Source organism: Cyanistes caeruleus, chromosome 1 (assembly GCF_971803275.1).
Source record: "Cyanistes caeruleus chromosome 1, bCyaCae1.hap1.1, whole genome shotgun sequence".
NCBI lineage: Eukaryota > Metazoa > Chordata > Aves > Passeriformes > Paridae > Cyanistes > Cyanistes caeruleus.
Window position 1 is genome coordinate 114,524,206 of NC_141701.1, and position 27,606 is coordinate 114,551,811.

At 46.1% G+C, this 27,606-nt stretch overlaps 1 protein-coding gene across 1 annotated transcript; it reads right to left on the reverse strand.

The window, feature by feature from the left end:
• Positions 1-2,971: 2,971 nt before the first annotated feature.
• NR1D2 (nuclear receptor subfamily 1 group D member 2) lies at positions 2,972-27,079 on the reverse strand. Its single transcript, XM_086851465.1, has 8 exons — positions 26,744-27,079; positions 23,072-23,332; positions 21,067-21,155; positions 19,993-20,137; positions 17,777-18,393; positions 14,402-14,587; positions 10,396-10,606; positions 2,972-6,052 (listed from the first exon to the last, which is right to left on the reverse strand). The coding sequence occupies exons 1-8, from the start codon at positions 26,757-26,759 to the stop codon at positions 5,856-5,858; spliced, it is 1,722 nt and encodes a 573-aa protein (XP_086707591.1). The 5' UTR covers positions 26,760-27,079; the 3' UTR covers positions 2,972-5,855.
• Between the last annotated feature and the right edge of the window lie 527 nt (positions 27,080-27,606).

Here is a 27,606-nt window from a genome sequence, read left to right on the forward strand (position 1 = left end):
GATGGCTGTCAACCACCCTGCCCCCAGGACATTTTCCATCTGGCAGCTTTCCATGAATTCCACAAATTATGGAAAACATGACTGAATTCTCCTTGTGAAGTATAAGAACCAGCATTCATTTCATGATGCATTAACCTGGCAGTTTTGCTCATACTCTCATAAAGGCACTAACAGGACAGATGTGCCCCTGCAGGTGTGTGTGCAGGGGGTCAGTTTGGCCCCGTGTCAAACTCTCAACAAGGGAAAGCCTGTGCATGGGCACACAGAGGGCAAAGGCACACTGCACAGTAGGAAATAGGGCTGCCAAGCCACACACATGTTAAGCAGCATGAGACAAGGCTGGAGAGGTTCCTATTGGGCAAGGATAAGAAGGTGAAAAGAAAAAAATCCTTCATGCAGCGCTGACTGAGCTCTGCACCACAAGCCAGCCTGAGGGGTGCTGGTTTAGACACCCTGGAAGTGCAACACTGTTAAATTGTTAAGTAATTTTTGCCGTCTGCCACTGGGAAACCAGGTGCATGTTAGGTTGCCCACCATCTACCCACGTGTTTTCTCTATCCAAAATGTTGTGCAGAAACAGAAGTCTGCTATCAGCATGTGCACAGGTCTTGGTTGCTTCCTTGGGCTTCTGCCTGAGCAGAGGGAAAAGGGACCAAAGGATACTTGAGGTTCTCCTCAAGATCCTCTCATATTCTGGGACTAGGCAAGAACCAAGTCAGTCTCCAGCCTAGGTCAGAGACAACCTTTGGCTGTGTGCTGGCAACCGAACCTGCCAAAGTAGCACACAAGAGAGCACTAGCATCAGCCTCATTTCATACAGCATTACCACTGCAGCTAAACCAGGGCTGCCTGCACGAGGCCTATGGAGCACCACACACGATGAAGAGGAGCTGTTGTACAGCAGCAATCCAGCAGCAGGCCTCTCTAGATGTGCTTCATTTTGAGCTGCAGCTCCTGGGCCAGGCGGGCTGCTGACATATTGTTGTTTTCCTTCCTTGTACCATCTCACAAGTGGCACTCCATGCTGTTGTGTGGAATTTGAGTTACAACCTTCTTAAACTGAGGGTGGGGGGCGGGGGGCAGATAGAAGGGCCCTTGGAGAGGATTAACCCCCCCATCAAGTTTTAAGTGTGTTATTTCACAAGCAATCCCCTGAGGATCCCCCTCCAGCCAGAGGCAAAGGCAGCCCTGGGGCGCAGTGCAGGGGAGCAAACCCCGCCGTGGGAATTCAGGCCAGGCAGGAGACAGACCAGCTCAGCCCCGTGTCTGTGCAAGCTGTGCATTCACAAACAATCAGGGTGTGCATTTACAGCAGGTATAAACTGCCCTGTGAAGGAACCTGGTGTGGCAGAGCAGTGTCTGCACGGAGGAAAGGTTTGTTGGTGTGAATGGGTATTTTTGCTCCAAATAACCAGGCATGTGCAGCCTCTCGGCCTCCACACACCTGCTCAGCTCCTCTCTCGCTGCTGATGTGCCCGTGTCCTTGTCCAGCTTTCCTGCCCAGCAAGCACAGCCTGGGCAGTGCTTTCCACAAGCTGCCACTGCAGCTCAGTCAGCTGCCAGGGCCGGCTGCCTCCAGGCTCTCCTCATACCTGGATGTTCCTCCCTCCCCACTCCAAACTTCCACTTTAAATAAAACAAAAAGTAAATTAAAAGGGGGAAAAAAGAAGGCGGCATTCACTGATGAAGGCTCTTGCAGCTGCTCGCTGTAGTCATCAAAGAAGAGGAAGTGCCAATTACTTCCTTGTAGGAACTGTTTCTGTAATCAAAGTGCTCTGCGGTTGAGCTGCAAACGCGGATTCCCTCCCGCCCAGCACGGCCCCTGGGTCATGAGCCAGAACAGGAGGCTCTGCCTGCCCACACCCTCATCAATTTACACTTTCACACAGGAACGCTCATAGCTCTGTTTCCCTTGTGACATCCACCATTTCCCGGTGCAGTGAGGACGGGCCAGGCTGCTGCTGTGGGCACACTCACACTCAGGCCTGCACCGCGGACTCACAGCCCAGCAAATTTCCCAGCACCAGGCACAGCCTCATGCTGCCATCCCCAGAGGTTGGGACAGTGGGGAAGAGAATCATGTTTTTGCTGGGAAATGTCTTTCCTGCCCCCACCATTTGCTGTGGTAAGGCTCTTGCAGCCAAACAGGGAAGAATTGCTTGTGGCCCATCCAGAGCAATTCAGCAAGAGCTGAAAAGAGCTCTTTCCAAGGGCCTCCCAGGCCCTGGAACCCCTGCGCCTTGTAGCACTATTCACAGGGGCTCAGACTTTGTGGCAGCAAGGAAAGCCATGTGCAAACAAGGCACCAGAGAAAACATGCCACAAAAAAAGGGGGGAAAAAAAAAAAAAAAAAAGCACATTTTTAGCATTTTTGTGCTGTTATTTTTTCCAGTGCTGACAGTTGACAGTCATAATTTTGCTCAACTTTTTTCGGTGCATATTTTTAAAAATACCAGTAGATACATGATTTCCTGGAGAAGCTTATCTCCTAAAAGAGTGCACACTCTAAAGTAGGAAATGAAGCTGGAAAAAAAACCAGATCTTTGCCCCTCCTGTTCTGTTTTTTCTCTACCTCTCTTATAATCCAAAGGCTTGTCTTAACCAAACAGTACTTTTTTTTTTTCAGTTTTATTCTTTAGCGTTTTATCCTTTTCTCAGTTACAAAGTTATATTCTCCATATTAATGCAATGTTTAAAATAACTATTTTAATGACATGCCAAAAAAAGCTCTGTAACTGTAGCAAACGAAGTGCACCAGAAATCCCCTCCAAACACCTGGGAAGACCGAGCAGCAGCAGGGACAGAGGGAGACGCTGGCTCTCCCTGCTGCTGTGCCCCAGCACAGCCCCGTGACCTTACAGCAGCTGATGTTCTCATCCAGAAGAGAATCTCTTCTGCTTTGTTCATCCCAGCGTGCTGTCCTCCCTGCCAGATTTCGTACAGAGAAATACAAAGAACACAGACACACAAGTTTAGCTTGCTGACATAATGCCCATATTTAATCTTTTAAAACAAGAACAAAATCAAGAATAAAATCAAGAATAAAAATTTCATTTAAGTCATACAGTACATTAATCTTTCAGCAATGACCCAATCTACAGTACTCAAATGCCTGGCATGAAAGTCTATTATCTCAGCATTTAACAAGTGTATAACCAGTGACACAGTAAAAGAAGAGCTCACAATACACAGCTAACACAATGAATTTAGATTTTCTTTTAAGAGTCCAGCTAGGGTTTGTAATACATGGGTCACTTTTGAACCATACTTTAATCAGCTTTTTGTTCAGTCAATCTGTTTGGGGCTCTTTTTTTTCTGTTATGTGAGTTTTTCCATTATGTACAGGAAGATTATTTCAAATGAAATTGCACAAGTTAGAATATCTATCTATAGGCATACATGGTCAATCTAACTAAAAAAATTTAATAAGCAGTAATTACTCAGTCCTGGTTATACATTCCTAAAGGCTTAGTAATACAGTTTTAAGAAGAAAAAAAAAATAAAACGAAACACAAAACACAGCTGTAGGGTGGCAATCTCTGTAAGAAGCCTTCTTCCCTCCCAAAACAACCAAGGGCTAACTGTACCTTCCATGTTTGAAAATGGGGTCTACAAAAGAAGTCATTTCAGCAACTAAATAATCAAAACCGTGTGACTGTGTCCTCTCTACTGTCTGAATGGTTCGATGCATAATTCAGCGAAGCTCTCAAATAAATAATACTGGTAGGATGCAGACTGTTAACAGAAATTAGGACAATATGCCCTGATAGCACATTAGGGTAGCAAAACTTTATGTACGGAGGGGCCATTACCCAGTGGTTAAAGCAGCTTGAAGCAGGACAGCCCTGCCTGCAGAAGCTGCAGAGGAGGGGAAAGAGTGGGCTCTTCTGCTCCTTGGCCAAGGCTAGAGCTGGATTTTCCCCACCTCTTATCAAGCACTTGCCTCACCCACTCTCAGCCCCTTCCTCCTGTCTGAGGCAGAATCGCCAGCCCCAAGGCGAGGGGGGCACGGCAGGGTGCAAGCCCTCCCTCTTCCCATGCCAGATCCTGATGCTGAGCAGCAGGCACAGGTCTGCCTCTGCTGCAGCTCCACCACAGGCAGGAGGGCTCCTCTCAGCCCACCGTGGTGTGGGCAGGAGCTCTGCAGGCTGAAGGCTCCCGGGGTCCTGGCCCTGACTGCCAGGAGCAGATTCCCTCTGAAGAGTAGCTTTACCAAACACCAGAGACCCGGAGGGCTACCTCTAAGGCAAGTTAACTGAACAAGGATGATGGAGCATCTTCTTCCCACATTAGCAAAACATAAACGTAACTAATTAACACAACTGCTTTGACTTCTTTTAATCTCTCTTTTCTGGTGCCAGGTCCTGCTACAAATGGAAAAAACCCCATAGAGAGCTGCTTTCCTTAACAGAAAAGCAGCAGAATCTTAAATGTCGTGGATCTGCTTTGTAATTTGCTACTGGCATAAATAACAAAAAAAGTCCCATTTGTTTGGTTGTTTTTTGTGGTGTTTTTTTAAGAAAAAAATAAAATAAAAATATCCAGACCGTCTAATGCACCTTCTCTGCACATCACACACGCTCACATGCACACGCACCAATGGAGAGCTCCAGAAGAACAGGCATGGGAACCACAAAGCCCAAATGGTGAAAAGACTGGGGAATCTCACATTTCTGTTTTCAATTCTCATTTAGCAATGAAGCAGCAAAATGACGTATTGCAAGAAATAAACAGTCACAGAACACACATACACCCAAATGCAACCATGGATACATTTTTCCCATTTTTTCTTTTTCTGACAGACGTTGCTATTCATCTGATAGTTTCTTTCTGGCTGTGCTGAAGTTTTTGAAGAGCATCTGGTGCTTCTTTAACCTTTATCAGAACACAAGAACCTCAGTGGCAATGGACAATCCATCTCATTAGTGCCACATCAAACCATCTCTGCTTGAGATTCTCTACGAAACCCTTTTGGAAGTTGAATCTGACTCTGCCTCTTTAGTGCCACTCTTGGTTGTTGGTTTTTTGTTTTTTTTTTTTAAATTAACAAACACAGCATATTAATGCAAATTTGATGTTTTCTAAAAAATGCTCAGATAATTAGTTCAGCAGTATGCAAAGTGCATCTATTTGGTTCTTTCCATAGATCACCTTCTGTTTTAAGTTTAAATTCCTTCACAGTTTAAAATATTGTGAAGAAATTATATGTATACTTTATGTATAGAACTATTTATATACATACACATATATACACACAACTCTGTACTTTATATAGCCATAAACACTCACTACTTAACTATTTATATTATATACACATGGCATGAACACACGCTCAGTGAAGAGTTGGTGCAGGCTGAAACCATTCCATCGAGTTTAATGGAATAACAATAGTGAAACCATGATTGAGTTATCAAGAGACACAGACATACATCTATTAGATAAGTGAAAGACCAATTAAATCAGCTCTTCCATTTTCCTATTAGCACAGAATTGTTCCCACCCCATTCCATGCTCCATAAGCACATACACAGCTACTTTGCATTCTGTTTACATGAGAGGGCAGTGGTGGTTCTTTTTCCTAAATGAAAGAAGAGTCCATATTTACTCGGGCTCATGGCAGCCTCTTCTGCAGGAGTGCGGCACAGCTGGGCCTGGATGCCTTGGAGGATTCCGCAGGCTGCGCCGCCGTCAGCTGAAAGCACCTGCCAAAGCTTTATTGCATGGTTATGGGACAGCTATCAACTGTTCACAGTCTGTGAACTCTCTCCAACAAATGGTACAACTGTATAAATACATATTTTAGCACAAAACAGTTTAACACGAGGCAAGTCCAAGTACAAATGAGACCTAAAGGCCTATGGGTGAACTTTAAAGGCCAGCAGTTCTTCAGAGTGCATGTTGTTTAAGGAACGCAAGTCAGGTAATTTCAAAAGAAGTTTTGTGAAAATAGAGGCTTCATTTGGGTGATTTTTCATAATTAAGGTCCTTAATGCACGGATTAGTGTTTCCTGAAGTGCCTCCACAGAATTGACATTTTCTATTCCGGAGCGATCTAAACAAAAGGGCAGGGTGAGAGGGAGAGAGGGAGAGAGAGAAATTAAAAAACAGGAGGGTAGGGGGGCTAAAAAAATTGACTGAACATATGTAGCCTGCAACATAAAACCAGGGCAAGAATCCCTCACTAAATTAACAAGCACAAGAAAAATCAGATACTTATGCCAGAAGTTTTAAATCAAAGGTTATTTAGCATTAACTTTTCAAAGTACTAACTTCATGCCAAACTGGCAGCATTCAATCACTATTTCTGTGATGCCTAGCCCATGTTTCCAGAGAAGGACAGATCGAAGCAAATGTTTAAATATGCTGCTGAATCACAACTTTCAACCCAAGGAGAAAGAGCACATGAAAGTAAAAATTTCAAACATTTCTTAAGGCTAGATATAAAACCATAAACTTAAACTGAAGGTTTGAGGGGGAAATCCCATTAAGAACAAGCCACAATTGTTATCTGCACAATGGGATTTTCAGGGGCAAAGGGAGGACAAGCATTCATGAGACTGGGCACTATTTCTGAGCGTGTTCTGAAGCACTTACAAAATGAAACATGATGCACGCAAAAATTCCCAGCTGAGGAAAAGAAGAATGTCAACATCAAGACAAATATTATGTTCTCTCATACTGCACTCCCACCATGCCTGGAGCATTTCTTTCAAGACAGCTATATTTAAGAACACACCTGGTATCATTAGGTGGAACCTAAGTAAGTGGCTTGAAAGGATGAATTTTTAAGTAAAACATCTCACTTCATAACCATGCACAGTAGCTGGTTTTTTCCACACTGTAGCTTCTTTTCTTAAACACTATGTAAATTCAGCAGGGCACATACACAGCTGAGTGACTGGCATAAACAGAAATGTGCTTTGATGTGTACATGTACTTAAGCACTTTGCAGAACTGGGACATGGAATGACAACAGCTTTCTGGAGTAACACTGAGTCAGATCGTACAGTCAGAGTGGGAATCCCTTCCTTATGCTGTCAGTGTCAATCCAATCAGATTGCTCAGGTGAACAGTCTAGGAAGTCCTCCTGGACTACTCAGCACAGTTCCCTAATGCTATAGGAAAAAATATTACATAATCCACTTAAGGATGCATCTCGAAGCAGTTACATGTGTTTTGTTCCTTTAGGAAGATTGTTCCAGAATCTTCTACAATTAGGAGCTCTGATTACTATTAAACAATTGTTATTAGTACACATTCCACTTTTCTGTGAAGACTGTCCATTAGGTTTGAGAGCTGCTGTCCAAGAGAACGTGAGTGAGAAGACTTCTCTCTGCCTTTATTCAATGATCTCTTCTGCTGCCTACCCCCTGCTCTGCAAAAGCTTTGCTCTATTCTGAGCAGGTACAATGACATTTGCACAGAACATGCTCAACAAGAGTTTCACAAGAGCTGTGTACAGTGAGGATAGTACTGCCTTGCCTCTGAAGGTGGAAGAATGCAGCCTAGCCTCTCCTGGCTGGATGAGTTACTGTAGCCTCCTCACTTCAAGTAGTCCAAATCTTTTTTTCTCCCTCTCAGTCTGTTTCCAGTTGCTCCCAGTGGCCAACAGAAGATTTTGCCAGTATTATGCCAGTAAGGGAGAATAATAGAGGGTGTGTACTTTATATTCTTCTACCACAAAGCAAGACCCTTACTTAAGGGATTATCTGGTCTCTAGATCTGCACAAACCACATTCTTTCAGCTTTGCTTCCGCCTTGCTTTTTCCTCCTTCAGTGGCCATGACCCAGCTTGCTACCTCTCCCCCATCTTCAACACATCCAGCTAACTGAAGCCAGAGGTGAAGCATTCTTTTAATTCTGAAATGGTACCAAGATAATTCCTCAGCACCACCCAAGTGTCATCCTGCTTTTTCTTTCTTTGCCATATGACATGAAGGAGGTGGGGGAAGGAGAGGATGTACAGAGTTACAGGTAGTCCTTGCTACTACCCCTGCTTCTTCTGCACATTCTAAATACTCCTCCTAAGAATGGCTATTCATCCAGTGTTAAGTGGAGGTGTTTCTGACAAGCTTTCTCTCATCTAGCAGTATTCAGAGATTTAATTTCTTTTTCCATTGGTGGGTTTTGGTTTTTCTTAACTTTGATCAACTAAAAATCTTCAAAAATATCTTTAATTAGTGCAGTATGGTAACCTTATATTGTGGATCACTTAATCAGCATTCAACAATCACACTGCTTTCTGCTTTTGGAACTGATGTAAATCTTGACTACTCCCTTTCAGTCTTCTCTTGAATAACTCATTCTGAGATGAAGAAGTCATAATGGCCTTTTTCTTCCACCTTCAGTTCTTCTTACATGTATGGCATTTTTTCCTTTGCCTGCATCTCCATGTCATTCTCTCTGATCCTGTTCTTCAACTCTTCATCTCTAACGAAGTGCCACCTCCCCTCTTACAGGAAATGACTCTTTTGGTTACACTATTCCTCAAAGAGTGGGATGCAGGATCTGTCTTTCAAGATCTGTTTAATCAACACATGCCCACAATCCTTCAGCTCTATGGGCACCTTCTCCTCCTGGCAATCCCTTGCACTGTAAGCATCTTCCCCAGGAACTCTGCTGAGGCCACTTTTGTTCTTCAGTACCTGCCTGAGCATGAGGCCTGCTCATTTACTCAGTTGAGCAAAGTAAAAACTGTAGCATTTCAATCCAGTCTCATATAACAGAGTAAAGTTGCACTGAAAATTTCTGGACTCACTGATCATCAGGGTTACCCTTGTATCTGAAATACAGCCCCAACACTGACTAATAGAGCTGTACTTTATAAAATCCTATAAAATTCTGTGAAGATGTCGAGGAAGGCTGTGATCAGACTGCAGATCAGACCATAGAGGTAGCTAAGATAGGCAGCAATAATACCCAAAATATGATCTGAAAAATCCTCAGCAACTGCAAGAAGCCTGGATTCTTCTCCTTTTGTCCAGTTGCATGGCTGACACTACGTGCTGTACATGTTACATGACATCCCTAAACTAATCCCTGCTGGGAGCTGGCAATCAGCACAGTGCTTTAAAGGCTGGGGAAATGGCACGGTGCTAGAAGCACATTTAACAGAACAGACACAGCCACTTAGTCTGAAAACAGGTGGCACAGAGAATGAGATATTCTAGGACCCAGGAGCTGAGCAAGCAAGAAGAATGGCTGTAAGCCTAGTTAGAAGTGCACAAGAAGGGAAGAGACCTGGTTGTCAGACCTTATTTTAAAGGCTGACTCCAGTTCTTGTCAAGAATTTCCAGAGTCTGGAAATGCAACTAAGACCTCAGGTATCTCCCTGCTACCTGAACATTTTCATCAACAGATTCTGTATTTCCTTCAGATTATAGTGCCATGCTTCCTTCACAGTGCCATTCGTTCTGGCTCTTGAAGCTTGCTAACTCTGTGCCACCCTCTGCTCATTATCACAGCTTACAAACTATAGAGGCGACAGCTGCCCTGTCCTGTGCCATGACATTTCAGTTCAGCCATGCACAAAGCCATTAGACTGAACTGTCCTACCTCGTGTTACAGAGGCCTCACATGCCTACAGCACCATGCCTGGGTGCCCCTCCTTGATAACACAAGGGTGTCAATTGCTCATGTGAAAGGGGTGCACTTGTTCAGAGTTCAGCGCTCCCCAGCTGCTTGCTCATTGTCCAAGTGGGTGCTGCAAGCATTCCTGCTACCTACCTCTAGAGAGCTTCCTACTCAGCAAGCAGGGATTCTGCATCTTGCATTCCAGGTATTATATGCAGAGCTAATGTGCCTAATTTGAGGCTTGAGATAATACTACAGAAGTAGGTGCTTAATCCTTCTTTGAATCTGGGCCAGGGTGTTCTGTCTATCCAGGGACTGAAACAAGATAGGAGGCTGCTGAAGATGTCAGTGGATTGGCAGGCCTTTAGTGGTAAGAAGTCACGATGCAGATGATAGGGCTTTCTTGCTGACATAGGCAGAGATCAAACTGTTGGATTTAGACTTAAGTAAAATACGCAATAGACTTAAACGACAATAGTTGGAAGCAAAAATACCACCTTATCCAAAGACTTAAACTGTGCAAGCAAGGAGTCATTTCAGTGATGCTGTCCTGTGAAACTTAGAAGAATCAGACATACAGCATCTAAATGGCCATGGGACAGCAATTTGTTTTTGCATTAAATAGAATGCAGTAGGAAAACACAAGCCTATTATCACCATTTTTTAAAAGGCAATGTTAGAAAGACCAGGGCTGCTAGTATCTTAAAATCTACTCAACTGCACTTAGACATGCAAAAACAGGGTATGTATTTTACAGAAAATTTTTAATAGAGAGTCACATTCAATTTTTGGCAAAGGTGCAAGTTAACTTTCTTTCCTTACCAGCAGATACCAGGACAACCGCTGTAAACAAACTCATTTCCTCATCGCTAAGTTGCAGGGCATTTAGTTTCTCACTAAATTCAAACATTGAGTTGAGCAGATCACCAGCTCCCATTGAATGCAAGTCATCCACACTGTACTTCTTGCCACTCAGGAAGGTGACAGTACGTTCCTTTGCATCAAACAAAGATGCAAATCGTACCATTAAAACCTGGTAAGAGAAAAAGGAAGAAAAAAAGAACAACAAAACCAGATAAACATAGGTGCATTTCTAGAAAAGCCAAAGAAAAAATTAACATTTTAACATCATTTGAAGTGTCTCATTAACCATTCTGTAAGCATTTTATACAGAAACTGTCAGCATGCTATTGAGCTGCAAAACACAGGGCAAACTCCAGCCCCGTAATCTGAGAGAAACAAACAAGTGACAAAATTAGGGAGTGGATGCAGGGGAGGGGCTACAGTATATGAAAGGCAAGAAAATTAAAATTTAAGCCTCAGACAGCCTGAGCCACACAGACATGTCATTCATAAATATGGCAGTAGGACAACTTGCTTAAGCCACACAACAGCCAAAGGCATAAGGAGCATTAAAAGAGAAGTTTTCTTGGCCACACTCATGAGGAGCAAAATGAAGGTACTGAAGCAGATTCTCACTTGGAGTAAAGTGGAGCAGCTCTGTGGAAACAATGCTGATTTACACCACCTGATGATCGGGCCCCCTAGGCACTCTTTGGAAAAGTACGTGCCACATCACTGTACCCACAGGAATGTTAATGAGCTCTTGCTAGAAAGAAGCCACATGTAGAGCTTTTAAAAGGCTGGCCAAGCACAGCTTGAGATGGCACCTGGTCTGCAGCAGCTGGGAATACCCCCTTGGTACAAGCACCTGGGCTGGAGCCGTTGAGGTGTGCTAAACTTACCCCTTTGGGCTGACATTTCTCTTGTGGTTTCTCAGTTGTACTGTGAAATGTTTCCCTCTGGAATGGCTTGTAAAGTTTCATTTACTCACATTCAACAACCTTATTTACACTTTCAAGGTTTAAGTTGCACAGAACAGCCTTCTTATTTGAAGAAAACCAACTAACTGGCATTGGTTAGAACTTGAGACTCGCTGTATTCTCTTGGTGTGACAGTTGTCTCTTCTCATTTACCCCATTAACTGCATTAATTCAAATGTTTACTACAGGTGAGAGGAGAACCAGGTTTTCAAAGACTAGTGCCTTTGACAAGCTTAACAGAAGGAGTGTTCAAAACAAATGAAAATGTTTGAGAATTCAAATGCTGTTCATGCACATTACATTACCTGCTCCTAAATTTTACGAGCCAAACAACATGCAGCAACTTTGATGGACACAAGAGCACTACATACTATTCACTTCTGTCAGCTAAGCTATCTGTGCTCTGATGACATTAAGCACAGAGTGCAGAAACCAAGATGCAGAAGCCATCAGAACACAACAAAACCAGGCAAAGGGCAGGCAGATAAAGCTGAACTTGTGCATTAGCACAGACCCACCAGGTATCCAGCAACCTTTCAGTTCAAAACGGTATTCTCCCTATAGAACTGGGCTTTAGAAACATCTTTAAATAACAAGCAACCAGGATTAGTGCTGCTATTCAAAACTGAAGCCCATGAAGTTGTGCTGACTTATTCTAAGGCAAAGACCTCACCTTTATCAATGCTACCATTCTAAACAAGGAAGAACAGTTTGGACTGTGGCATAGCACAGGACTGATTCATCCCATTACACTTGAAACCAGGCTCATACTTGTGCACGCTGAGGATACACCTGACCAGTCCTACCACCTGATCATAGCAATACAGGTACATAAAAACCTCGTTTTCAACCTCCACTCTTGGAGGTTACTTGATCACTTTCCTACTAGCTGTAGTCAAATCTGAGTCACTACTCAAAGGGATCCAAGGGCCTTATTAGCTCTACCATCAACTACATTTGGAGGGGAGGTGGAGGAAGGCCCACTCAAAACCAGTTGAGTTCCTTATTTTAGGCTCACTGCTGTTTCTGAGCTGGCTCTCATAAGAAGCCATGCAAATGCCACCACGATACACTGAGCTCCCCAGTACTCCCAGTTCTAAGAGACCTTTTTAGCTTACGTGTGTGTGAATATATATATAGCTGTGCAGCTTCTGCACCAAAACTGTCTCCATGTGTCCTCTTACCCTCAAAGAACAGGCACTCCTCAAATATGAACTGCTAAGAAGCACAGTGCCAAGCCAGCCACACCAGACTTGGAGGCAGCACTTTCACTCGGGTTCTGCTAACATGCAGACATTGGAATATCCTGCTTCTGTTACCCAGAAAACAGAAATGACCTTGGATGCACCAGGCTTGCAAGATGCTTTTGCCTCTATTACAATGGTTTCATTAATCCTTTTGTGGATTTTTTTCCACTGTTCTGCAGCCCTACTTTTTTTTTCTTGTTGCTAAGATTCCACATAGGCCTTTAACTACGAGCTGTAGCTCGCTAACTGGAATCATTAATGTTTCTTATAAATAAGTGAACAGTGACAGGCATGCAGCCATACATTATTATTAATTCCCCTGGATATAGAAACCTCCTTATCAGCAGTGCTTGTAACTGGCAAAAAGGCATATGAGGCCTGAGAAAAGCCTCAGGTGAAGCAAGGCCAAGACAAAACATTTCACTTAAAAACATGAAGCTTTGGCTTTACGCTATACGGACAGTTCAAGCCAAATTTTTCACCCTCCTCCTCCTCTTCCTCCTTTGCAGAGAAAGGAACCAACATTTTTGTGTAAGGTGAAAGTAGTGAAGTAGAAATACAGCCCCTTCACTACAGGAGTTGTAGATGAATATTAAAAGGCCAAGAATAAGTACAACAGAAAAAATACATGACAGCAAAATGAAGAAACAAGAAAACTAACAGACTCCAGGCAACAAGACTTCCTGTGTAACTTGTACCTTCCAACCCAACAATTACCCATTTTAGAAATGGGCTGTATAAATGCAGACAGAAGACTCAACACATCACATGAGAAATGTCCTCATTTCAGGTAAATATAAAATCCACATCTCTCCTTGAAAGAATAAATCAAGTAAACAAGAGCAAAGGCATCACACCAATGCTACACTCCCCAGAAAAGCACAGTAACATAAAATACTTGGGACTTTGGCTCCTCTGACCCTCTCTATTCAAATTTCACATTTGAATATTTATGAATTGTGTCCTCTCTATTCAAATTTCACATTTGAATATTTATGAAACGTGTATGGTGTCCTATAGACACAAGGGTCTGGAAGGGCAACTAAAACATGATGTAAAGGTCATCTAGTGAAGGTCACTAATTATAAAACAGCACCAAGCTCTGTGGTATCATTTCCAAATTAATACCACTAATTCACATATACGTCATGACCACAAGTGGATGCAATTAACCACGAGGACCTAGTGGGATTAGTCTAGAGTAAGTCAGGCTGCAGCTGGCACACAGTATCTACAGAGCTGCTGCAGTACAGGTAATTACCATTGCTACTGCACTGGACATGGAAGCTTCAGACACTTCCAAGCTGCCACCAAAGTGGTGACTGGTCAGGATTGGATACTCTGGTTTTTGCAGGAAGCAGAATGGCACAAGGAAGGACATGCAGAGCAGTAAACACATTCTTCAACAAAACTTGTAAGTCACTAGACAGCTTTCTAATCTATCTACCCTTCCAAATGCAGTACAGTTCCCCAGAGTAAGTAAAGGTAGCTAGAAACCCCTAATTATGCATTTATTAATGCCCAGGGAAGAGGGAAGGATACAAGGGCTGAGCGGTTTTGAGCTCATTGGAGGAGGGAAGAGGTCACCAAGGTCTGACCAAACAGATCCCTTGGACACCATCACCTCAGAGAACGCTCAGAGCATCCATGAACAAGCTGGTTTTGCCTGATGTAACCCAGTTCTATTTGGTTCTGTTCTAACAGGGTCAGACTGATGCCCAGCTTGTCAGGTTTGCAATATACACACAGTGGTCTCACCTCAAAGGTCCCAGCCTTCAGAAGATTGACCTGGTCATGCTGGGAGAGATCTCGGAAACCCGGGATGCGCTTGGCAAACTCCACCACTTCCTTCACAGCTGGAGTAAAACTCAGGGAAAATTCTTCCCAGATCTCATGGCCAGACTTGTTTGGGTCCACATGGGGAGTCTTACTCATTGGGCAGACCTGATATTTGCAAAACACAGACAGAAAACAACTTTTAAAGGTATCATTCCAAACAATGACAAATACTTAAAAGTACCATGTTTATTATTCAACAAAACTTTGCAATAATGACACAGAGGAAAAAAGATCAGTATTCCTCAGTCAATCCCCAAAGAAACTGGATTTCCTGCCCTTGCTTTAAAACAAACAAGAAAAAAATCCATGGGATTGTTAGCAATCTGTTTATAAATTTCTTAACTTTGGAATCTACAACACTGTGTACTGTGAAAGACCTGACAGAACCAAGGTCATGCTATCTTCTCTGATCTCAACTGCTCGGCTCTGACATCTGAATTTCTCTTTGACTGTATTATCTCTCTCATTTCACAGTCAATTGTGATTTCAAAATCAATCAGTTGCAATCTCACAGTCACTGTGGCATTCATTCTCCTATCTTTCTTGTTTTGCAGGCAACTGAAGTGCTTCAGTCAAAGCTAAAAAGATGTCAACACCAGAGCAAGAAAGCCAGCCTTGGTTTCCTGAGTCACAGGTTTACACCCTCATTACAAGGATAACCCTCTTCTTCAAGTTTGCTTTTACTTGTATCACTGAAGGAGGATCACCAAGGAACTGGTATTCCAGTATTTCTCAGCCACAAGATGACAAAATGCTCTTTCTTTTACACAAACATACCACAATTTTTTGTAGGAAAGTCTGAATCCATTACATTGAGATCAGATGTATCAGTCAGGGCTGACTGCCAATAAATTCCCTCTGCAAGAGCCAACCAGAAGCTCTGCGATATTTTCAGTTCTGGCTTCTAAAATTTACATCTTTTAATGAAGCTTAAACCTTTTAATATTCATTTCACCTGTCATCATCAAGGACAAAAATTCCTTTTAAGTATTCCTCACAAGTATACTAAATGGTGTATGTAATCCTACATAATGTCAGCAAAACAAAGAGAAAACAGTGAAATAGATTAGCAATTCCTCAGAGCTGTGCTGTTTTTGCAGAGCATCCTGAATATGGTAATTGCCTAGCAATTATTTGTGTGGGAGGTCCTAAGATTACAAGACTATAATATTTTGGCAAAAGAAAAGGTCTAGGCACACAACCAGAAGGACAGCAGATGCCAACCACTGCTCTGCCTGTGATATTGCAATGGTTCACATAGGTATTGTTATAAATACAGTACCCTCTGAAAATAATGAATCTCTGGTTCAATACCCTGCTCTGCAATGGACACAAAAAATGCCTGAACTTCTCATTCTATGACAGCACACCCTTACCCACAGGCACTGAGTCCCAAGGGGAAACCATCACTTCTACACCCAGTATACTGTGTCTGTGGTCCCTCGATAGACCTCTGCCCAAGAATCAAAGTATCTTAAATTAGAAGAGACCCATAAGGATTGAGTCCAACTCCATGCTCCTTAAAGAACCACCTAAAACTAAACCACATGCCTAAGAGTGCCATCCAGGCACTCCCTGAACTCTGTCAGGATTCTTATGGAAGAAGTTAGCTTGTACAGTCACCAGTTCTCTTCAGAGGAACCTCTTCAGGAATGACCTGTTCTGCTTTTCTGGTTACAGGGGTATTGAGTAAAAACGACCAAACCCCTGAACATCTGTTTCCTTACTGGTTCAGAGCCTACTTGCCTTTATTGCTGCTGACTCATTTGGTCAGATCCTGAATTCATTGAGTTCTTGGGCAAAACCCTCATCCATATCAGGGATGTGGGATGGGGAGAGGGAGCTGCAGTGCTCTGCTGGATTTGGTTTTGTCTCCTCATCACTGACTAACTCCTGCCTGCAGCTGCTATGCACGGGTCAAGCTGACTGGTTGAGGTTCTGCAAGGCAGCACCACTCCCTGCCCGCCCATACTGACAGGTTTAACCTCTGCTTCTCAGGAGTGCCAAGAATGACGTTGTAGTGACACCACATACTTTCCCTGCAAGAAAGAAAGGCTGGGAATTATTATTTGCCATGTTGCAGTGCCTGGAGTCTGCAATTAAGGTCAGACCCTGCTAGGGATGGCATTGTCTACATATGCAGTAGACAAAGAAAGGTTAAAAACAAAAAACACCCAAAAAACCAACAAAAAAGCCCCCATGGAAATGCAGCACCTTCATTATGGAGACCTTTGGATGTCTTCAAGAACCTGTGAAGGATCTTCACAAAATAGAAGGAGGAAGAAAAACACCAAGAGCTCAAGTACTTCAGAAAGGTCAGGGGCTCACGCTTCACACCAGGAGCGCAGGATGAGAATGAGGATGTTATGTTCTCTCATCCCAGGCGGCTCCAGTGATAAAGAGAAGGACAATCTATTTTAAGGGGCTTACAGAACTGGTTGCCTGAATGGCAGAGAAACAGCAGGTGCAAGGCAAATGAGAGGGACCTGTTAAGCAAAGGCAAAAAAAGCCCAACAAAACCAAACCAACAACCATATGCAAAAAACCAGGAAGCATCCTTGTTAGGAATTCAGTGAGAAAATGCTCTAACAAAGTCATCTAAGGTACCCAGAAGTGTGTCCAGAGCCTCACTTGTGTAAGTACTACAGAAAAGACCCTGAACTTCTCTGCAATGGTTTAGCTGTGCATCTTCCTCCTGCCTCTGTTCAGATCTGAGGATGTTCTACAGTGAAAAGGACACATAGCCTGTGGGCCTCATTAAAACAGAACAAATCAAAAAATCCCCATCACCAAAAAAGCAGCCTGCCCTGCAAAAGAGATTTTAGAACCCATAGTATGGCCTGTAGAGACTGGCTTAAAATCCTAGCCCTGAGGTTTGACCCCAGAAATTTGCTCTGAATACCCTTAAAGAAAATACAGTACATCTGACTGTATAGATTATTTGAGAGAAATCTTCAAAAGGACTCAGTGAAAAGGGAAATTTATAAACTCCTATTTTCATTTTGAAATCAAGTCACATAAAAAACCCGTGATGTTTTTTCAACCAATATTCTTTGATGTCATTTTACTTTCAGTTAGCTAAAAACCAAGCCAAGAAACGCCATCACTTGTACAATTTCAAATCCTTCACACCTTGAGGCATTTTTGTCCTTCATCACAATCTGCCCTATCAAATTTGTGTCACCCTTTAAAGCTTCAGCAGTTGTGCCAATTGTATGCAGCTTCACTGATTACTGAGGCACAGCTGGATCACACCCACCAGTAAGTCAAATCAAACAACTGATATCAATATACCAGATGCATTCTTCCTGCAGTGCTGCAAGAGTAAGTGGTATTCTTGTTTGGAGAAAAGCCATCTTCTGGGATCCTCTCACACATTCGCTGAGTGTAACCAGTGCTGAAGTTCATGCAGTGGCTGTTTGTGAAGCACACGGCGTGCCCACTTGGATAATGCATTGTGCTTCTCCCTTTGTACTGTCCACCAAGGTGCTGCTCCCTTTCAGGGTACTGAGGGCCACCGAGGCCACCAACACAGTGCTCACTGCTCAAGATGTACTGCTCGCTGTTCTTTGACACTCTCTCCCCACCCTGGGGCTGCATCATCTCTGCTGGGTTTTGGGACTGTTCTTGGTTGTACATGAAAGTGTCTTTGTGGGCCCTAGTGACCATACCGATCACTTCCTCCTTAGCCATGTCAGCACTAGGAGGGGGAGAAGGGCTTTTGATGGCTTCTCGCTCTTGTTTGGGCTTGGAGGGAAGATCTTCTTGAGGTGCTTGGTCTTGATGTTCTGTTAATGCTTCGTTGGGCAAGTGACCACTGAACTGACTGTTCATCATGGTTTTCATGGCACTCTGCATTTCAATCAACATCCTCTGTTTTTCACGCTTGGGAATACGGCCAAATCGAACAGCTACCAAGGTGGAGAAGTGGATAGTGATGGAAAGGGGAGGGAAAAAAATAAATAAAAACAAAGTCAGTCCTGAAAGTGTTAGCATGCACACACTAAATACACAGCCCAAATATAAATCCTGTCTTTTAAGGCAAGATTTTAACTGCCTTCACCAATACTACAGCAGGGGTATTACTGGTGAAGTCAGAGAGCTTCTGGGGCATAGGACTGGCATGAATACAAATGTATGCCATTGTCTGCACACAGGGAGAAGGCAGCTCTTAAAGCACTCAGTCTGTAATGCCTTTTCCCCTTTTGCCTCAAACCTGGCTATTCACTATACACGCAGTTGTGTTAACTGAAGAAGTGTCAGGCTTTAAGACTGGATCTATTAAATCAGCACAACTTCATGAGCTGACAATTAGCTGAATGTAAACACAGTTCATACCGTCTTTGCATAAAAGCCCTACAAGACAGGTCCTCACGGACCAATTACGTAACTTACCAAAACAAGAGAATCAATGCTGAGCGAAGCTTACCTTGGGAAATTTTCTTGGTAACTTTGCCTTGACAGGGACATTTTCTGCTGGCAAGGGGATGGGCATCATTGTGGCTGCAGCACTTTTGACCCTGTCCTAGGGAATCTACAACTGCCTCTACCACCCTGTCGAACCGCAGCCGCACAAGGGCTTATAACCAGTTTCGACTGATGTAATTATGCTCGTGCAGTAGTCCATCATTAATGTAACTAAGTCTCTTTCATTAGAGCAGGTGCAACCTTGTGCGCAAACAAGCGCCTAGGGGATGAAATAACTCCTATGCACGACAAGAACTCAGAACAATTATTTAAAATAAGTTCTAACACTCCACCCACTAAATTATTAACAGCCTGAGATTCCTAGTTCTTGTGAAACAAACACCCAGAGAAAATTAAAAAGTGAAACAGAAGGAAGAGTTCTGGTTGTGGCAGTAAGCTGTAGCAGACAAATGAACTACAATTTCAGCATTATTTATTAAAATGTCACGAGGAGTGGACAGACAGCAAGGTGGTCAGAGACACAGACCAACATAGCCATTTCCTCCTTGCCTTTCCTCTCCCTCTAACAAAAGAAAGGAAGAAAAAAAAGGAGCAGATACATGCTCACCCAAAACCTAACTCTTTAGGTTCTATGGTAACTACTCTAAAGCTATCATGTTGGGCAGAATTCCCTTTCATTGAAAAAGCAATAGCAACAAAAGAAAACAGAAAAAACAAAGAAAAAAAGAAAAAAAAATATGAGTCTTGTTAAGATTCAGGTAGGATACAGCTGTAAGTCTTAACATTAAACTAAAATCGAGACACTTGTTACAACCATCCCTCTAGCAGGCCACTGCAGCACATCCCGCTGCATCAGCTCCACGGGCGGGAGGATGGCTCTGCGGCTGCCTGCAGTATCACCTTACCACCCCAGGACACTCATGGAGCAAGAAGACAAGCTGAACTAAATGCTCTCAGACAGGGAACCTCTCCTTGACAAAAGGGCTTGGCTGCATTATCTGCCATTAAGACCCTCAGCAACTGCTTTTGAGGTGGGCAGCAGATTCCCTCTCAGAGGATCCCTGCTCAGTACAGGAACGTACCATCTCTTGACATCCCAACAGACAGGCATTTTTTGAAACGACACTGCTGGCATCTGTTCCTATTCATTCGCATTATAGAGCAGTTGTTATTCTTCAAGCACTTCTTATACTGGATGTTCTGCTGAATGCTTCTTCTGAAAAAACCCTGTAAACAAGCAAAGAAACCCCACAACTATCATTACAGCACATGTCAAATCCTTCCACCAAGTTTCATCTCTGCGAGCTCAGTAAACCTCACTGCATCACATCAGCTGTTTCAGAGCCATCAGCCCCAAGAGATTTTTAAAAATTTGGTACTCCTCATGACTTACTTCCCCTCTGTGTGTGATTTGTATGTAATGTGAACTAGCTGTGATTTCTAATTACAGAAGATGTTAAGTTGTTCCCTGCATAGTCAGCACGTAAGAGCAAAGTGTCTCAAATATTACCACTATCACTGCACTAACAGTTCCTAAGGCATGCTCTCAAACACCTATGACATCAAGCGCAAAGATGGGAGTCAAAATAATGCATTTTGAAAGTCAATTTTGACTTCCATCTCTGCAGTCTGGCAACAAAACCATCCTGCTGCACCACATGACCTTCAAAGGTGTTTTTTTCACACAACCCTTTATGCTGACAAGCCCCTTCACAGAGAACATAACGTTTGCAATGTTACAGATTAAGAAAATACATATCTAGTTCTGGCTTTCCCTGTGGTAAAGAATTGCTTCTCCAAAGCTGTTTTGTTCTGTGTTCCAGCCCAGGTGACAACTCACACCCACTATCTCTTAATGCAATTAACATGCACATGTCTTGCGTGACATGGTCCTTACCACCTCTGCTTCCAGATCTTGTTCTCTGCTGTGCGCTCCAAGTCAGGCAGGATTGGACAAGGGGTGGGAACAGAAAGTACTGCAGAGTTTGGAAAATGCTGTATATTCCTAAGTGGTTTGCCTGTTCCCTACAGTTTCTGAAATTTCTCATGTTTAACAGAGAACGATACCGAAATTTTTTGGCAGTATCACCCCTTTTCCCCTATGGGGAGAACTTGAGCATTTCACCAGCAGAAAGGTGAGCAGAAATATAGCTCACCTTGCAGCCCTCACAGGCATGAACACCATAATGAAATCCTGAAGCGACATCTCCACAGACTTTGCAAAGAAGAACCATGCCATTAAATTCTAGAATCAAACAAAAAAGTCAAGGATATAGAAACCAATGACAACTGCAGGAACATGTTTCCAGCTTTTAAAACCTGGACTTAAATTGAAGTATGTCAGGTCAGTTCAACACATGAAAAAATACAGCAGAAGAACAGACAACATGAATGTACAAACCCCCTGAACAGTTCAGAAGGTACCAGTGCAAGGGTGGGGAGAAAGAGGACAAACACGAAGCACTCAAAATGAACAGGGAGAAAGCACACATTCACTGGGCTTTCAAACAGAGTAGCACTGCACTCAGCAGCAGAAAAAGAAAGTCTGCTTACATTTAAGCACTTTTAAAAGGACCATTCAGTTAACTAGGCCACCAAAGTTCAGGCTCAATCTGTTTTTTCCATCAGGACAAGAAAGCCTATGAAAGGCTACAGTTTCCCCAACAGAGAAGAAACACTTTTTCTTAAAAGCCAGAAATACTAAAGGACGCTTTATAATATATTCAACACTAGCCATACACTGTACCTATGTGATAACAATTTAGGACTAGTAACTCAGCCATATCTACATGTGTAGAGACCACTCATTTGACTGCACATCCAGAATGGCTTGCACACTTGAACTTGAAAATACCTTTTCAATCCTGTAAAAATGCTCATGGTTTTGATTTTTTGAGTTTTTCCCCCCCACCTATTTTATTTCAGCTTGTCAATAAAATTTTGCAAGTCCTAAGTGCTGGTGTAACATTGTTTTCACTGAAGCCAATGGGAATTCTACCAGTGAGTTCAGTAACCACAAAGTTACCTTAATCCAACAGAGACAGCTGGAAATACTCCCACAGAAACATATTCTACCAGAAAAGTAACTAAAACATTTTTTTAAGGTTTTCAAAAAAAAAAAAAAGAACCAAACCACAACTTTAGTTCTTTTCTTCTTTTTAAACACAGTACTGAGCTAAAGAAGTTATCTATCTGAACAGTTTGCAACAGGTTTCATTTCAGGATCCTCTGCCCTGACATCAAAAACCTAGTTACTAGAGAATTTTTAAGTAAAAGCTCTTACTAAGATCTTCAGGTAGAAACACAAAAAAAAAAAAGCCACCAAAAAAACAACAACAAAACCCTATCTGAGGTAGAACTATTAGACACTTACTCTAGCTTCTTAACAATCCAAAATAATAAAACATTTCTGCCAATAAAAGAATCCAGCCTCTAAGAGACTAAATTCCAACTGCTTGCTGAATCATTCATCCAGTACTTATTCTAAATCCTGCCCTTCCAAAACTGTTCAAATATACTTCTCTATAATTGATCTTTTCTGATTACCAAAAGAAGTGTGAAGTAAATAGGCAGAGATAGATTGTTATATGTATTTTAAAAGGACATCCTTTAGTTCTGGTTTACAAGTATTTTATTTTTCACATCCACAGAATTATGACTTGGAATCAAAAGGTAACTGTTCTACCCACAGTTATAAAAGTATTATGCTCGGGTAATTTATTTATTTTGTTCCTCACAACCAGGGTGTAGGGGAGGAAGGTGAAGAGAGGGGGCAGGGGACAGTATGAAAGAACAGAGAAACAAGACTTCCAAGACATCTCCATAAATACTCTTGAAGGCAATTTCTGATTATATTACCTTTACTTCATCACTTCTTTTTAACCGTTTGATTTTATTAGGATCAGTTTTCACTAATGAAAACTTGAAGTAAAGCTGGATTGTATTTATGGACTGTTTGAAGTCGGCAGCAATGGGACCCCCATCATATTAGCATTTGTATGGCAATACTGTACGTATTACCACACATATCATGCCAAAAGATAAAAATGGAGGCTTTGCTATGCACCTGCACCACAAGCCAAAGGGAAACCTGGTTGTAACACACAGGGTTGTTACACGCAAGGGGAAAATGGTGTTTCCAGGAACTGGCACCAAACATACTTGTGACTCCATTATGGCCTTTTGTCAAACCAGCAACACTCGACTGGTTTGTTTTAATAGTCTCCTCCAGCCGATCGCTCTTCAGCGCCCCGTCAGAGCCTTCACTGCTCCGGCCATTGCATCCGCTTTCCGAGGAGGAGCTGTTTGGAGGAGATGGTACAGGCGAAGAAGACGACTGGAAACCGCTGTCTGAGCTCTCGCTGTGACATGAGGCTGGGCTAGATGCCGAGCTCGAAGAGCTGATGTAAGCTATCACACCCCCTAAGGCAAGAAAAAAAAGGCAGCACGTAGTGACATAACCAGCAGACATGCACCGCTGCCATGTGAGCCACACCGTGACCCAGCACCACCAGATCAGCCATTACGTGCTCCTTGGAGCACTCCTTTCCCTCCCTCTCTCCCTCAAGCTTGCTTGTCTCCATTCATTTTCTACGGCTGACCTCCCAGTCTGCCCCATCCCCTTCTCCCATCTTATCAGCCTCCTCTGGTCCAGGCCGAGATGGAATGGCATAACCAAAAGACGGAGCAACAAGCCACAGTGCTGGAAGGATGGGGCAGTAGGGACATGACATGGAGTGACCCAGAGAGGGTTTCCCTGGCCACCCTCTGAGCAGAGCTCCTCTGGAGCCAGAGCAAAGACAGGATCTTACAGCGCTGTGGAGCCAGAATGCAAACAAGCTAGGTTAGGGACAGAAATAGGGCAGAGAGAAAGACTTCATGCAGGCTACGTGCCAGAGGCACAGAAAGGAAGGGTTGGGAGGTGCTCATGATGCAGAAAGGACGGGGGCAAAGGAAGGAAATAGCACTGCAGTCTGGTTAGCCTACTGAACACCGTTTGTCCAACTACAATCTTTTGCAGCGTTTCTAGCAGCAGCTAAACTCCAACTGCCAGGCTGCTATTTGCAAACAGCCTCTGTCCTGCTGCCTCTTGCAATCTGACACACTTGAGAATCCCGCAGATGAAACAGCTTTTTGTCCTCAGGCAGACCTGGGAGCGGTTCTGGCTTCTCACAGGCTCCTTCTTCTTGCTCATAAGCAAGAGAAATTGTTTGCACTTTATATGAGCTTGTCTCCAAGACTCAGCGTTTCAAAAGTCAATATAAAAACATTTGATATTTCACACAAGAATTTCAAAAGCCATAGCCATGAAACTGTTTAAATAAATTACACTCAGTATGTTCTACATTTTATGCCTCTATTGAAGAGTAGACTCTCTTCACTGATGACTCAGGACATTGCAGCAAGGAACTCCACACACCGGTAAGAATTCAAAACTTTAAAAGGGCCACACACTGCTTTCCTTTGGAGGAAAAAAGCACTGGTGTCTGTAGAGTCCTTGATCAACTGAATTGGCACTGTAGGCAGAGGCTGTAGCATCTTAAATCAGCCATCCTCTCCTCACAGATAAGAGCAGTGGTATTATACAACACTGGAAACACCGCTGCTTGCGGGGAACGATTCTGACTTAGAAATTTTTAATACTTTTTATTAGACATAACGGTCCTCTTAGCACCTCTGCAGCAACAAAACTGCTGCACTTCCTCTTCAACATTTCATTTTTTTCTACCAAGGAAACTTCTGCAGGAGGGTTCCCTAAAGAGCACGCAGCCCAGGAGCTCCTGGCAGAGCTGCCTGGGAGCAGAAGTCAGACTTAGGGGCCGTGTGACACGTGCAGGACACACAGACTGCTGCTCACGTTCCCAGACACCAGCGTCCCTGCACCCTGCCACGGGGGCTGTTCCCACACTGTTTGTTTGGTTTGTTGTTTTTTTTTTATTTAAGAAATCCTCCACGCAGCACAGCACGCATTCCGGATCATGTTTTCAGAGAAATGAAGATTGGCAATGGGGTCATAGGTTCAGCCACGGCATGAGAAACGAGGTATCATCAGCCACCCGTGCTGGGCTAAGACAGCACCTGTTTGACAAAGGCCTGTGCCACCCCCCCGCGCCGCACGCGTCTCTGCCAGGTGCCGGTCAAAGCTCACAGTTCACCCGGTCCAAGGGAGGCACCAGGCTTCTCTGCAGGCGCCATCCTTATCGGCCAGGGGCAGATCGGGACACGCAAGCGCAGCCCCTGCAGGGAACTCCGCGTTTCTCCACGCTGCCGCCGCGCCCCATTATCTTTAAACCCTGCTCATAAAAGAGATGCTCTTTTCCCTCAAGGGTAAGGCCAATGTCACAGAGGAGCACAGAAAGCGTGTGCCTGTGGGGGAGTTTCACCCCTCTTCTCCCGAGAGCTGCAGGAGCCCCGGACAGCTGGGCTGCTCTGGCACCCTAGAGAGCTTGGCAGTCTTGCCAGCGTCACAGTCGCGATTCCCCGTATTTTTTGTTATTTCAGAAGTTACACTTCCCCGTGAACCCTGTTTTTGTTTGGTCAGCAGTCAGAAGTTGACTCTCACGCAGAGCACAGGGTGACATCTCAGAACAAAGAGCGCAACACGGAGCACGTACACGTGCACACGGACGCTGGCACGCCGCAGAAAGGGGCTACGGGGCTGCTCGGTGGAGCAGGCAGCCCCGCTTCTGTGAACTGCCGGGGATTTCCTCGGGGAACCCACCTGCCGGAGGGTGGTGAAATGAGTCCTTTGGGCTACGCGGAGCCGCGCTGCTGCTGCTGCTGCGGCGGCACCGCCGGCTGAGCGACAAGGACCCTTCGGGCTCTACCTGGCGGGATTCACTTTAGGGAAGGGGCGGGGGGCACCGCAGCGCGCTGGTGTTTCATTTAACACAGAGATCTGGGAAGCGGTAACGCCGCAGGGGCGCGAAGCAGGCGGCGAACTGGCCGGGCGATCCAACGGGCCCCCGGGACGCTGCGGCAGCAGGGGCTCCCCGGCCGGCACCCCCGACACCGCCGATCTCCCTGGCTGACAAAGCGGGAAGGCAGCGGGGAGCGCGGTCGCCGTGCCCGCGGCCGCCCTCCCGCCTCACCCCATTCCACCGCACCGGGGCTGCGGCTTTTCCCTGCCGCGGTCACGCGGCGCCGGGGCTGGAAGAGCCGGGCCCGCCCTACGCTGCCCCCGGGCCGCCCCCTCCCCGTTACACAACATCGCCCCCGCGCATCGGGACGGGCCGCGTGCCGCCGCCGCCGCACACGGCCGCACCGCGTGTCCCCCCGCGACCCCGCGCCCTCCCCCGCACCGCGCCGCGCCGCCGGCCCCCCCGCCTCACCCCCCCCCCGCGCTCCACCGCGGCGGGGGCGGAGCCGCGGGAGCCGCGGGGGCGGGGCCGCCCGGCGCCGCAGCTGCGGCGCGGCCCCACGTGTCCCCGGCGCGCCCCCGCCGCCGCCGCCGCCCCGAATGTAGGTCACCAAAACAGCGGCCGCCCGCCCGCCCGCGCGCCTCACGTGTCCGCGCCGCCCGCCGCCCCGCGCCGCCGCCCCGCCGCTATTATGCAATGCGCGCGTCACCGCCCCGCGCGGCCAATGAGCGGGCGCGCCGCGCGGAACGTAAACACAGCGCGCACATGGCTCGCCCGGCGGGTCCATGTGAGGCGGCGCGGGGCCGTCCCGGCCACCAGCGGGGCCGGGGCCGGGCAGCGCCGCCGCCCGCCGCGCTCCCCCCGCCCCGCCGCGCCCCGGCCGACCCCCGCCCGCACCCCCGCGCCCACCCGGCCCCGCGGGACTATCCCGCACGGCTGCCCCCCGCCTCCCGCAGCGGCCGACCCCGCTTACCCGCGCTGACTTCCATGGCGGCCTCCTCCTCCTCCCGCAGGGGCACGGGCGGCGCCGCGCTGAGTTCCGCCGGGCCCGGCTCGGCACCGGTCGGCGCGGCTCCACTCGGTCGTTGTCTTCCCAGCTCCGCGTCCCCGCCGCAGCCCTACATGCAGCCGGCGGGAGGCAGGCAGGGAGAGAGGGAGGGAGGCGGCCGCGCTGTCTCCTGTCAGAGCAGCGGGTGCGCGTCCCCGCCGCGGCGCCCTCCCCTTTACAACAAAAGCGCTCTCGGGGAGCCGCGCAGAGCGAGTGCGGCACCGCCGCCCGCCCCGCCCCGCCTCCGCCCCGCCCCGCCCCGGCGGCCGCCCCGCCCCGCCCCCGGCCGCCCCCCTCACCCAGTGACACACTTTCCGCGCCGGCGGCACCGCTCACGTGCGGCGGGAGCGTGCGGGAGTGCGGGGGCACTGCGGCGGCGGGGGCAGCGCAAGGAGCGGGGTCCCCCGGCCCTCGCCGGGCGGTGCGGCGGGGGAGCCCCGCCGAGGTCACCGCCGCTGCCGCAACCGGCGCGGCGCTCGCCCACCGCGGCCGCGGCGCCGCGGGGCACGGTGAGGGGCGGCGGTGCGTGTCAGCTGCTCCGCCGCCGAGCACCGGCAGGAAATGCCACCGCTGTGACTGCCGCAGCTGACGAGCTCTCCCCTATCCCGACACGAGCATCTGACAGCTCCCAATTCCAACTGTCAGCGCTCCGCGCCCTCTTAGCCGCGTGTTTTCCCACTGCCGGGAAAAGGGAATATCCGGGAGAGACCCCTCTCGGCAGCGCACACACACCGCTGCAGCCACAGTCTCTCCCTCTGCAGCCATAGGGAGAGGCCATCGCACAGTTG

Bases quoted from the DNA above. Each gene is read 5' to 3' on its own strand.
- NR1D2 (XM_086851465.1), bottom strand. The intron at 18,394-19,992 runs GTACGTTCCTGT...CCACCTTGGTAG, and splicing joins TGTTGGGATGTCAAGAGATG to CTGTTCGATTTGGCCGTATT. The intron at 14,588-17,776 runs GTATATTGATAT...TGCAAATATCAG, and splicing joins CTGCAGGAAGAATGCATCTG to GTCTGCCCAATGAGTAAGAC.